Source organism: Thalassophryne amazonica, chromosome 9 (assembly GCF_902500255.1).
Source record: "Thalassophryne amazonica chromosome 9, fThaAma1.1, whole genome shotgun sequence".
Taxonomy (NCBI): Eukaryota; Metazoa; Chordata; class Actinopteri; order Batrachoidiformes; family Batrachoididae; genus Thalassophryne; species Thalassophryne amazonica.
The window spans coordinates 74,265,141-74,278,492 of record NC_047111.1 but is presented as its reverse complement, the minus strand read 5'-3'; the positions used below and the strand labels follow the sequence as shown (position 1 = coordinate 74,278,492).

The 13,352-nt window shown below is 41.7% G+C and overlaps 1 protein-coding gene across 2 annotated transcripts in view; it reads left to right on the top strand.

Annotated features, from left to right (window-relative positions):
- Positions 1–13,352, top strand: part of slc47a1 (solute carrier family 47 member 1) — a 98,900-nt gene that overhangs the window by 27,152 nt on the left and 58,396 nt on the right. For both annotated transcript variants that reach the window (XM_034178376.1, XM_034178375.1), the window contains exons 3-5: positions 11,400–11,468; positions 11,589–11,737; positions 13,310–13,352. In XM_034178376.1, the coding sequence (XP_034034267.1) occupies positions 11,400–11,468; positions 11,589–11,737; positions 13,310–13,352 (261 nt within the window). The remainder of the gene's footprint in view (positions 1–11,399; positions 11,469–11,588; positions 11,738–13,309) is intronic.

Genomic DNA, 13,352 nt, shown 5'->3' with positions numbered 1-13,352 from the left:
TTTATTAAAACTCCAGCTGCCATTAGTCCCTTAATTACTGGTTTTATGCCTTCAATAGCCTGAGGTTTTAATGGATACTGCCTTTGGTGAGGCAGTTTTGCTCCCGGTTTCACTTTTATTTTTACTGGTAAGGCTGTTTTTACTAGTCCTACATCCGTTTTGCTTTTGGACCACACCACTGGTGGTATTTGCTCTAACAATTTCTCTTGTTGGGCCGATAACACCATCTGTCCCTCTGGTCTAGGATTGAGCTCCACTTTTTGAGCTATAGCCTCATCATTTACTTTTAAATTAATTCGTACAAACTGCTGGTCTTTTGACAGATGTACTTGTGGACTTTCCATGTTTTGCCATTCTTCAACTTCTGAGGCTGTCTTTACCATTGGACCTAGGTCATGGGATTCGTACTTTTCTGAGACTAAAAGGGTCACATGAGGTGTGGCATTCGGCACTTGATACCATTGTTGTTCAGCTGAAGTTAGCTTGACAGAAGCTGCGGCCCCTTGGGGGCCTAAATAAATTTCTGTGGTGGTTATGTGAAACAGCCGTTGATTCATCAATACATCCCAGCAGCATGCATAGTCAGTTTGTTCTTGTTTGGCATCAAACATCAGGGTGACATGTAAAGGTAAACTAGGTGTATATACTGCTTCATAGTGTTGTTCGGCCCAGGGCTTCCATTTTTCCCATTGCAGTTGAAGATTTGAATTTTCTGGTTGTAACTTCAGCCAGTATACCATGGGTTGCACAGGTCGGACCTTGTTTTCCATGTCCATAAGCACCATAATGTTGGCGAGTGCTTCGTCAGGAAAGTGTATTTGCAGTCCTTGGTGGGTACACACTATCTGGGTTTGTAGCTTACATAAAATGTCTCTTCCCAGCAAATTCACAGGTGTATTTTGTGAGTATAACAGGGGTGCTTCAATTGTTTTTCCTGCAATCGTTACAGGAAGTGGGCGTGTAAAAGGTATTATTTGAGTCTTCCCAGAGAAGCCGATGGTCTTAATTACAGACCCAGAGAGGGGGAGATGAGCGCCCATTTTCCCTATGCAAGAGTATGTTGCCCCTGTATCCACCATGAAAGGGAAATCTCTGTTTTGTATATTAACAGTGACGGTAGGCTCTTCCTTAGGTATCATCGAAATAGCCAATGCCACCGTTTCCCCCTCTGTCTTCTCTAGGCCCCCCTATTGCCAATAGGCAGAGGGTCCAACCCAAGGTCGGGCCGGACAATTTCTCATTCGATGTCCAGGTTGTCCACAGCTCCAACACTCATTAGAGGGTTGATCCCCTATTGGGGGTGTTGGTCCCATAGGCGGTCCCGCTTGACTGTTCCTGGGAGCTGAGTTTTGGAATCTGCTTCCAAATGAAGGTTGGCGAGATCCTCTTCTCCACCCTCCTCTTTGACCTTGAAAGTTCCGTGACTCTCCTCTCCACCCATGACTGTAGGTGGGTCCATTTCTGGGTGTGCCAGTGCTATGGTAGTGATAGTGATGCTCCACTGGTGCTGAGACTTCTCCTGCAGCAGTGCTCCCTGCTGCTCCTTGGGGGCTCTGTGTGGCTGTTACCACAGGTGCCTGTAAGGTGGCAGCAGTGTTTGCCGTAGGGCCTGTGCTTGCCGACTCAGAAGGAACAGGGGTCATCATTGGTGCCTGGGTCTTTGTTTTTTCTTTCTTGACTTTGGTTAGCTCTCCCAACTGCATCTGCACCAATTTTTTCGTCAGGGATTTTGCTGCATCTTCTTCTTTTGTTTTTCTTTCTTGTAGATTTCAAGATGGTGACAAATATGCTCAGAGTATAAAGCCCAATTCATTTTTGATAGTCCCACAACTCCATCTAGGGCTTTCTGAACCTCATCTGGTAGAGCCTTTTTTACAGTTATTTTAAACAGGATTTCAGTTGCTGGAGAATGGTTCCATGCATTTCCTGTTTCCTCCGCCCATCTCTTCTGGAATCGGTGCAGGAACTTCTTTGGGCACTCTTCAGGTGTCCACTCCTCATCATCCAATTTAGAGGGATCCAAGACCTCAGGGTACTTTCTTCTCAGTCCTTCCCACATGGAGTTTCTATAGCGATTAAAGGGGACTTCATCATGTTGATTTGTGCCCATCATTTGTGTTAGTCCAACCTTTCCTGCTAATTCTTCAGTGTCATGTTTTCCCATGACATGCATTAGCAAGGCTTTTATGTCACCTAAAGACAAGGTTACCCCTGCAGTGCCTTCTTCTAAGGCAGTTATCCATCTCCCAGCTCCTTGGGTGATGTCTGGCAGTCTGTTGGCCAGCCCCACCATGTCTGTCCAGCTCCATGGGGTATACACATGATGACCATTTCTAACCACCAATGGGCATATGAGGTCTTCGTCCTCCTCTTCTTCTGTGCGGACTCCATACTGTCTTCCAGATCGAGTGCGACTGACTGGTTCCAGGCAGTCCATCCAGTCGGTTATATTCTGTTCTAAAGCCGCTATGTCTTTGGCTACACATTGTTGTCTTTGCCTGAGTCGGGCCTCTTTTGCAGTCTCAATGATGATCTCACCAGAAATTTTTCGGGTGGGTGGCTGTATAATGTGATTCCCTTGATTGGGCGTCGATTGTTGTAATATTCTTCTTTCCTCGGCGTCCCTATGTCTTTGTATTCTTTCCTTCGCTAGCCGAAGTTGCTCTGCTAGTTCTTCATTATCTCTTCTGGCCAGATCCAGTGTGTCACAGAAGCTCTTGTGCCACTCTTCGGAGCCTCTATAGCCTGTGAAGGTCCAGTCGGCTGACTTATGGTGGGAGGGGACGGTTTTCAGTGGACCTCGATGTGCAGGCGGAGCCTTCAGGTCTCTCTCTTTATCCTCGTCTGCCTCCGTGTCACTGTTATTTGTGGCCCCCCCTGCTGGTCGTGGTGTGCGACCACTTACTTTCGGACTTGGAGACCTTGTATGATCCATTTGACAGACTGAGGACCTGTCTCCTTGTGGCTCTCGAGCTTTTAGTGTCAGTGTGAATTTGCCCTCCACATCCATGCCTTGGTCCTCTTCACGAGTTCCTAATACAAATTGTCCAGCTGTCTTCCCCATATCATGACGTTTATATGGGGGTGGCTCTGCTTCCCAGCTCGGTGCACTGGCTTTAGTCTCTTTGGATCTTTCCTCTGTCATTTTTTCTCTTTTCTGCTGTAGCCTCTGTGCTTCCCGCTTGAACAAGGCCAAAACTTCTTTTTCTTCAGTGCGTTTTTTGTTGTTTTTTACGTTCTTCTGCTGATCTTTAATTTCTTTTTTCTGTATTTCTACCGCAACTGCTTCACACATCACCGGATCAAATGATCCCACCAAAGGCCATTGCCTGCCCCCATGTGACCTTTTGTGCCACTTTCTCATACATTGGTTGGCCTTAGTGCGTTTTCCTGGATATTTTCTTAGTACTAAGTCTAGCGGGGTACTTTCCCGACCTTGACCTTGAGAGTTACCCATGTAACCCTGACAAACGCTATGTGAGGTGTTTCTATGGTGTTCTGGTAGTCCCTCAGGGGCTGTCCTGATCCAGACCAATAACTTGCTGGCTGTAACACCTGTTTTGTATTTTAAACCCTTAAAAGGATTAAATTTCCAACTGCTATGCCCGTCTTCTTTTTCTTTAACTAAATATGAAAATTTACCTGTTTCCCACCGAACCTTCCTTGGGACCACAGTCAGAGTCAACCTAGGAAACAGTTCTTCACCTGGATCGGTTGGTAGTGTTACTAAATGATTTAATGGTATGCTAAGTTCTTTATTAGGGTCAGCACAAAGCAGCTCCAGCCACGGGGTTAAACCCTGATGCCACAGACGTCTTATCAGCAGCTCACAATTAATTAGAGGGAATTGTTCTTTCTTTTGCTTCAGATTGATTACCTTAGTAATCTGCCATAATTTCTGATTGATCTCTTGTTCGTCCTGCCAATGTTCTGCTCCTACCCTGTCAAAATAGGTCCTTTCCAGCCAAAAATGTGTCCTGATTCCCTGGGTTTCGATGTCTCCGTCAGTCAAGTAATGTTCTGGGAGTATTATTTCATCATCACTTAAGTCTCCCATCAATGACTGTCCCAAGCATTGATCAGTCTGTCAGCTTTTTCACTATAATCTAAGCTTTATCTCTTTTGATTTATAACCAACTTTATTTATTTAATCCTCTTACAACCCTAACACCTCCTAATGTCTTTGCTCCCGACTTTCTATTTCCCTTCTAATTTAATTTTTTTTTTTTAACTTTCTGCTTCTCGTCTTTTTCTGCTATGTTTGTTTATTAGTTTTCTCTCTTTGAAATAATATCTACCTTCTCTGTATTTACATAGCACTCTTCTCCTGTCTTTTTCTTCACTGTCTGTTTCACACTTTCCTCTCTGCCTGTCATGCACCTCCCAAGTCCTCCTGTTGGGTCTAAATACCTCCCCCTCGTACTCTTTCACATTAATCTTGTATGTCAGCCAGACTGCAAGTTCTCACAGCTTTACACAGATTACTCTCCACTCTCCCACACACCAATCTTCAAAAGCTTTATACACAAAAATTATTAAAAACAACTTTCTATATATCTCTATCTAGACTTCTGCCACTTTTCACTCCGCGGCTTTAAACAACCTTTTTATTCACTTAACACCAATGTGTTCTGTTTAAGCATGTATCTCTTCTTCACGTTAGACAGCTTCTCCGGCGCTGTCAGCAACTTCATATATTACTTTTTTTCAAGCCCTCTTTGAGCGTACAATATTTCATTTACTTCTACGCCTTACCGCGCCTCGCGTGCGTATCCTGTGCTTAATATATTATTTTCCACCAGCTCCTTTCTGAGCATACAATATTTCATTTACTTCTACGCCTTACCGCGCCTCGCGTGCGTATCCTGTGCTTAATATATTATTTTCACAAGCTCCTTTCTGAGCATACAATATTTCATTTATTTCTACGCCTTACCGCGCCTCGCGTGCGTATCCTGTGCCTTTCTGCACTTTCTTCTGCCTTTTTTTTTTTTTTCACTTACTGAGCTCCTCGTGAGCTTAATGTGCCTTTGCACTGAAAATATTCTCTTTTTCTTTTCTTATAAAAAAACTCATATTACTGTGTACTTAATTACTTATTCTTCTCCCACGCCCCACAAGCGTGTATTTGGTGCCTTACTGCACTATTTTCTGCTTCATTAATTCTCATGTATTCTGCACTAACTCTCTATTTATTTTATTATTTTTTTATAGTTTTTCTCTTTTCTTAAAAAATGACGTCCTTTATTGAGCTCTTTTACTTACTGTCAGCTGTGCTTCTTTGCACTTTTCTCTTTAAATCTCTTTATCACGTACGGTATTTCTACTGCGCCCCCTCAGGCGCTTATCTTGTGCTTTCTCTGCACGTATTCTCTTGTTAAACTCTTTTTTCTCACTTATTTCACTTCAGTCTCTGTTAAACTCTTTAAATAACCTTGTATTACCTTGTATCTATTTGTCAGTATACTCCCCTAAATTAACCCCTACAGCGCATGCTATCAGCCGGCACGTTAGTAACGAATTTCAACACCAATTATTCCCCAAGCATCCAGGTTAGTTCTCCACGCACTCTTTCCGCACCAGATTTCATGAACATTCCTGACCTTTCACTCACATAGACATTCTTTTTCCCGGGAACACACACACCTTCTGAGCATTTTATCTACAAGGCCTGATAATTTTCAATCTTATCTTTTTTTAGTCTCTTATCAATTTTCTTAGTCCAGGTTCTTTTGGGTAAGAGGCAATTAAAAAATATCACCTGTCAACTTGGGCGGAAATCCCGACTCACTCCTCCAGATCGTGCAGAAGTTATAAAAGGTTTCTGCTTACCTTTTAGTCGTGATCACTGTTCTTTACGGTCTGGAGGGATTAGCTGGACTGCCCCAGGCTGCCGGAATGCCCCTGGACCCTCCTGAAGCTGGCTCGCCAAGTTCTGTCGCGGCTCGTCTTTAGTCTTCTCAGGATGTCGTCTTTTAGATAACACAAACTAATTGCAAGTGATATGCTAGAAAATGACACAACACTTTAGAATAATTCAGCCTTAAGCAAGATAAAATGCACAGAGTTTTTAAGTTTATTTAAGCCTTCGACACAAAGCTTAGACAAACTGAGTCCTCTAGAGAGACTGAATATGACAACCGCGCTCATCTATTTATTGGAGACCCGCGGGCATCGCTCCTCCTTCGACTTTTTTATTTATTTCATTCCTAAGACATGGTTTTCTATTGGAAGCGTCCTCTAGTGAACCCTAAGCAGGTGTTAGGCCATTATTTCAATGTGACAAACGCTCCCATTAAAACATGAAGGATTTACAACTGATTTTTTTAAAAGACCTTCAGCCACAGGTGCAGCTGGCCTGAGGCCCCCTCCGCACGTGGCCTCAGCCACACGTGCAGCTGGCCTGAGGCCCCCACACGTGGCCTGCGGGAAAGCACCTAAAAGGCCTTGGAAAGCCCCTGACAGACTAAATGACTAATAGAGCCCTTTTTTTGGGTTGAACACCTGCTAGTTCAACCAGAGGACATACAGTTCGGATCAGGACACTTGATAGTTCATCACAGTTCAAATATGGACCTAAAAATTCTTCTACACCATCTATCCATTTTCAATATCTGCTTACTCCAGTTAAGGGTCACAGGTCCCAAGTTCCCAAGATCAAACTTTACATGGTCCTACGTTCTCAGGGTCTTATGTTTCCTAGGGTCCCAAGTTCCCACAGTGGTATGTTTCTTCAGTTCAATTCTGTTAACACACAGTTTTTAGAAATTGGAGCAATGCTTTAAAACAGCTAACACAAACATGGTTATCAGTTTACATTTTGAAGGTCTCAAAAAAGCTGAGATTTTCAGTATCAAGGTACTGTACATGTGGTCCACCAAATAAAATATAGTAAAATGTTGGCCTGTTACACAACCTTTTTGAGAGGTTCCCATGTTAGCCCATGTGAACACATAACTGAGGAGCATAATTTCATTATGTCCATTAGAGCTGTGAACACAGGACTCTTTGTCATCTTCCCATTATGTGCCTTATAAATCTTGGGAACGTGGGCCCAGGGAACACAGGACCCTGGGAACATAGAACCCTTTGTTATGTTCTCATTACATACCATAAAAATATGGGAAAAATATGGAATCATAGGACCCTAGTCATGTTTGTATTATGTGCCATATGGGGAACATATGACAATGGGAACATGGAATCCTTTGTCATGTTCCCACTATGCAACACATAAATCTGGGGACCCTGGGAACATGGAACCCTTTGTCATGTTCCTATAATATGCCATATATATGACATGTTTAGCCGCATGTTCTCCTTGAATTGCTGGCTGTCTGAGTGGTGTCCAAAAAATGAGGTGGGCTTCATAGATAATTGGCAAAGCTTCTGGGGAAAACCTGGTCTTGTTAGGAGAGACGGCATCCATCCCACTTTGGATGGAGCAGCTCTCATTTCTAGAAATCTGGCCAATTTTCTTAAATCCTCCAAACCGTGACTATCCAGGGTTGGGACCAGGAAGCAGAGTTGTAGTCTTACACACCTCTCTGCAGCTTCTCTCCCCCTGCCATCCCCTCATTACCCCATCCCCGTAGAGACGGTGCCTGCTCCCAGACTACCAATAACCAGCAAAAATCTATTTAAGCATAAAAATTCAAAAAGAAAAAATAATATAGCACCTTCAACTACACCACAGACTAAAACAGTTAAATGTGGTCTATTAAACATTAGGTCTCTCTCTTCTAAGTCCCTGTTGGTAAATGATATAATAATTGATCAACATATTGATTTATTCTGCCTTACAGAAACCTGGTTACAGCAGGATGAATATGTTAGTTTAAATGAGTCAACACCCCCGAGTCACACTAACTGTCAGAATGCTCGTAGCACGGGCCGGGGCGGAGGATTAGCAGCAATCTTCCATTCCAGCTTATTAATTAATCAAAAACCCAGACAGAGCTTTAATTCATTTGAAAGCTTGACTCTTAGTCTTGTCCATCCAAATTGGAAGTCCCCAAAACCAGTTTTATTTGTTATTATCTATCGTCCACCTGGTCGTTACTGTGAGTTTTTCTGTGAATTTTCAGACCTTTTGTCTGACTTAGTGCTTAGCTCAGATAAGATAATTATAGTGGGCGATTTTAACATCCACACAGATGCTGAGAATGACAGCCTCAACACTGCATTTAATCTATTATTAGACTCTATTGGCTTTGCTCAAAAAGTAAATGAGTCCACCCACCACTTTAATCATATCTTAGATCTTGTTCTGACTTATGGTATGGAAATAGAAGACTTAACAGTATTCCCTGAAAACTCCCTTCTGTCTGATCATTTCTTAATAACATTTACATTTACTCTGATGGACTACCCAGCAGTGGGGAATAAGTTTCATTACACTAGAAGTCTTTCAGAAAGCGCTGTAACTAGGTTTAAGGATATGATTCCTTCTTTATGTTCTCTAATGCCATATACCAACACAGTGCAGAGTAGCTACCTAAACTCTGTAAGTGAGATAGAGTATCTCGTCAATAGTTTTACATCCTCATTGAAGACAACTTTGGATGCTGTAGCTCCTCTAAAAAAGAGAGCTTTAAATCAGAAGTGCCTGACTCCGTGGTATAACTCACAAACTCGTAGCTTAAAGCAGATAACCCGTAAGTTGGAGAGGAAATGGCGTCTCACTAATTTAGAAGATCTTCACTTAGCCTGGAAAAAGAGTCTGTTGCTCTATAAAAAAAGCCCTCCGTAAAGCTAGGACATCTTTCTACTCATCACTAATTGAAGAAAATAAGAACAACCCCAGGTTTCTTTTCAGCACTGTAGCCAGGCTGACAAAGAGTCAGAGCTCTATTGAGCTGAGTATTCCATTAACTTTAACTAGTAATGACTTCATGACTTTCTTTGCTAACAAAATTTTAACTATTAGAGAAAAAATTACTCATAACCATCCCAAAGACGTATCGTTATCTTTGGCTGCTTTCGGTGATGCCGGTATTTGGTTAGACTCTTTCTCTCCGATTGTTCTGTCTGAGTTATTTTCATTAGTTACTTCATCCAAACCATCAACATGTTTATTAGACCCCATTCCTACCAGGCTGCTCAAGGAAGCCCTACCATTATTTAATGCTTCGATCTTAAATATGATCAATCTATCTTTGTTAGTTGGCTATGTACCACAGGCTTTTAAGGTGGCAGTAATTAAACCATTACTTAAAAAGCCATCACTTGACCCAGCTATCTTAGCTAATTATAGGCCAACCTCCAACCTTCCTTTTCTCTCAAAAATTCTTGAAAGGGTAGTTGTAAAACAGCTAACTGATCATCTGCAGAGGAATGGTCTATTTGAAGAGTTTCAGTCAGGTTTTAGAATTCATCATAGTACAGAAACAGCATTAGTGAAGGTTACAAATGATCTTCTTATGGCCTCGGACAGTGTACTCATCTCTGTGCTTGTTCTGTTAGACCTCAGTGCTGCTTTTGATACTGTTGACCATAAAATTTTATTACAGAGATTAGAGCATGCCATAGGTATTAAAGGCACTGCGCTGTGGTGGTTTGAATCATATTTGTCTAATAGATTACAATTTGTTCATGTAAATGGGGAATCTTCTTCACAGACTAAAGTTAATTATGGAGTTCCACAAGGTTCTGTGCTAGGACCAATTTTATTCACTTTATACATGCTTCCCTTAGGCAGTATTATTAGACGGTATTGCTTAAATTTTCATTGTTACGCAGATGATACCCAGCTTTATCTATCCATGAAGCCAGAGGACACACACCAATTAGCTAAACTGCAGGATTGTCTTACAGACATAAAGACATGGATGACCTCTAATTTCCTGCTTTTAAACTCAGATAAAACTGAAGTTATTGTACTTGGCCCCACAAATCTTAGAAACATGGTGTCTAACCAGATCCTTACTCTGGATGGCATTACCCTGACCTCTAGTAATACTGTGAGAAATCTTGGAGTCATTTTTGATCAGGATATGTCATTCAAAGCGCATATTAAACAAATATGTAGGACTGCTTTTTTGCATTTACGCAATATCTCTAAAATCAGAAAGGTCTTGTCTCAGAGTGATGCTGAAAAACTAATTCATGCATTTATTTCCTCTAGGCTGGACTATTGTAATTCATTATTATCAGGTTGTCCTAAAAGTTCCCTAAAAAGCCTTCAGTTAATTCAAAATGCTGCAGCTAGAGTACTGACGGGGACTAGAAGGAGAGAGCATATCTCACCCATATTGGCCTCTCTTCATTGGCTTCCTGTTAATTCTAGAATAGAATTTAAAATTCTTCTTCTTACTTATAAGGTTTTGAATAATCAGGTCCCATCTTATCTTAGGGACCTCATAGTACCATATCACCCCAATAGAGCGCTTCGCTCTCAGACTGCAGGCTTACTTGAAGTTCCTAGGGTTTGTAAGAGTAGAATGGGAGGCAGAGCCTTCAGCTTTCAGGCTCCTCTCCTGTGGAACCAGCTCCCAATTCAGATCAGGGAGACAGACACCCTCTCTACTTTTAAGATTAGGCTTAAAACTTTCCTTTTTGCTAAAGCTTATAGTTAGGGCTGGATCAGGTGACCCTGAACCATCCCTTAGTTATGCTGCTATAGACGTAGACTGCTGGGGGGTTCCCATGATGCACTGTTTCTTTCTCTTTTTGCTCTGTATGCACCACTCTGCATTTAATCATTAGTGATCGATCTCTGCTCCCCTCCACAGCATGTCTTTTTCCTGGTTCTCTCCCTCAGCCCCAACCAGTCTCAGCAGAAGACTGCCCCTCCCTGAGCCTGGTTCTGCTGGAGGTTTCTTCCTGTTAAAAGGGAGTTTTTTCTTCCCACTGTAGCCAAGTGCTTGCTCACAGGGGGTCGTTTTGACCGTTGGGGTTTTACATAATTATTGTATGGCCTTGCCTTGCAATATAAAGCGCCTTGGGGCAACTGTTTGTTGTGATTTGGCGCTATATAAAAAAATTGATTGATTGATTGATTGATAATCCAGGGAATTTAAGACAATGGGAATGTAGGACCCTAGTCATGTACCCTTTATGTGACATATAAATCTGTGGAAGATGGGACTTTGGGAACATATGAATGACCTGATACAGTCAGTGTGAGACAAAACAATCAATCAATCAATCAATCAATCAAACAAACAAACAAACAAACAAACAAAAAAAAACTTACAGTACAAAATGTGCAAATGTTTACCTTGTGATAAAAAGGAGTGAATAATGGCAAATATTAATGCTATAACTTGCAAGTAACATGGTGGTCTTTCAGAAAGCCACATTAGTCAGAAATATGAAAGGAGATAAAAAAAAAAAGCATATGTAATACACATGTTGCATTGTGTGATGTATACTAACCCTTTTTTTCTCCATCTCAGGTCATTAATGTCAGCATCCTTGCAACAGGCTACGGCCTCTCGGTTGCTTGTGATACACTTATTTCTCAGGTGAACAAAGCATAATTTGTGTGTGTAATAGCAAAGTACTTTTATCTCCAAATGAATTCATGTCTAAATCAGATTGGATGAGTCAGATTTGCAGTCCTCTGTTTCATTTGTGTTTCACAGACGTATGGCAGCAAGAACTTCAAACGTGTAGGAGTCATTCTCCAAAGGAGTATGCTGATCCTGCTGCTCTTTTGTCTACCCTGCTGGGGTCTCCTGATTAATATGGAGAACTTACTACTTATTCTACACCAGAAGCATGAAGTGGCAAGGTGAATTCATGGTTTGATTGATGCTGATTAATACCGCAAATGGATGCCCAGCACTCAATTCCACATCTGAAATTCAAACATCCATTGAAGACATCATCAGTGCATAGCTGTGACTCATGCGATAATGACATTGCCCTTTTTTCCATCAGATTGGAAAGCACTGATTAGCAAAATATGTACTGATTAGCATGTATTTGAGTCTGTGATTGGTTAAAATATTAATGACATGACATGGGAGAGAATGGGAATCATCTTGTGTTGTGAAGGTATGATTTTTTATTTTGGCTGAGTTTTGTGCCATTTAGTGGCATGATGGGTTGTGTCATAATGTGGCTCCTCACCCTACTCCTCAGCTGATTTCCCCAAGCATCTTTCTCCCAAGCAGAGACACCACTTGGCAAATGTACAGAAACGTAAATTTTTACAAAAGCTCAGTGGACTCTCAGCCACTGGGGCTCCACCTGTGCTCGGCTCTTGATGGCTCGGTGCAGTTGGAAGCCAAGTTGTGTCATGACTTTATTGGACTGCCCAGAGCCATGCACAATGTAGCCAGTGCACCTGTTAGTCCAAAAAAATTGAACATAATCAAAACTGACACAAGTTTAACAGACTTTTTCTGACTTGTGCTGATCAATGCTGAGCAGCATACCAACCTTTTTTTGGGACTTGACCAAGTGGGAGAGTTACTTTAGTACTGATCAAGGATAATTGCAAATCCAGATGCTCCAACTCCTCATTCAACTTCTGAAGTTCTGCAATCAAAGTGCATGCAATGTCAAGCACAGTAAATGTTTCCTCACCATCAAAGGTATCTAAGTTGTTGCATTCCACAACCCTACCCAAAACCCAGTCCAATGCAAGTATTCAACATGCAAGTATTCAACAGAGTAGGAACTGGAACACACCCTTGATGAACACCAGAATTCATTGGTAAGAAGTCAGAGCTTTTGTCCTTGCTCCAGCTGTGACATCTAGCAGCTTGTTGGGGGACCTATGTATTCTCAGGATGTCTCACAGCAACCTGACCAACCAACTCAAACATTTTGCAAAAGTCATCATCAGCAGCAAAGAAGGAATGATGATATCCCAACTCATTCTCACTCCCAGCTCATCACACTTTGATGCAAAAACATTGATTTTTACAGAATTTCATTGGGTAGCCTCTTTGTGCCACTATATGAACCCAGACCGAAGTGAAAAAGATATTTCTGTGTGTCATCAGAGGGAGTTAACACACATTATGTGTCATTATGTGACACAAAGGGGCTACGTATCCCATCATACAGGGAGGCAAAGGGGCACGAAGAAAGTGTAAAAATGTGATGTGTTGGGAGTGAGAATGTGTTGGATATTTATGCTTGTGTTCAGCAAGTACTCTCATATACACAAGGAATTTCATGTAAATGTGTAACAAACAGGCTGTTGCACAATAATGATACATCCACAGTAGAACAAAGGTAAAGCAGCAGCAATAATATTGAATATTTGGTTTGTTTCTCTTTATCACAGAAACAAATAATAATCTGTGTGTGTTTACTAAATGAATGTTACTGTGTTTTTTCACCTCTGCAGAATTGCCCAGATCTACTTAACGGCATTTGTACCTGCAGTTCCA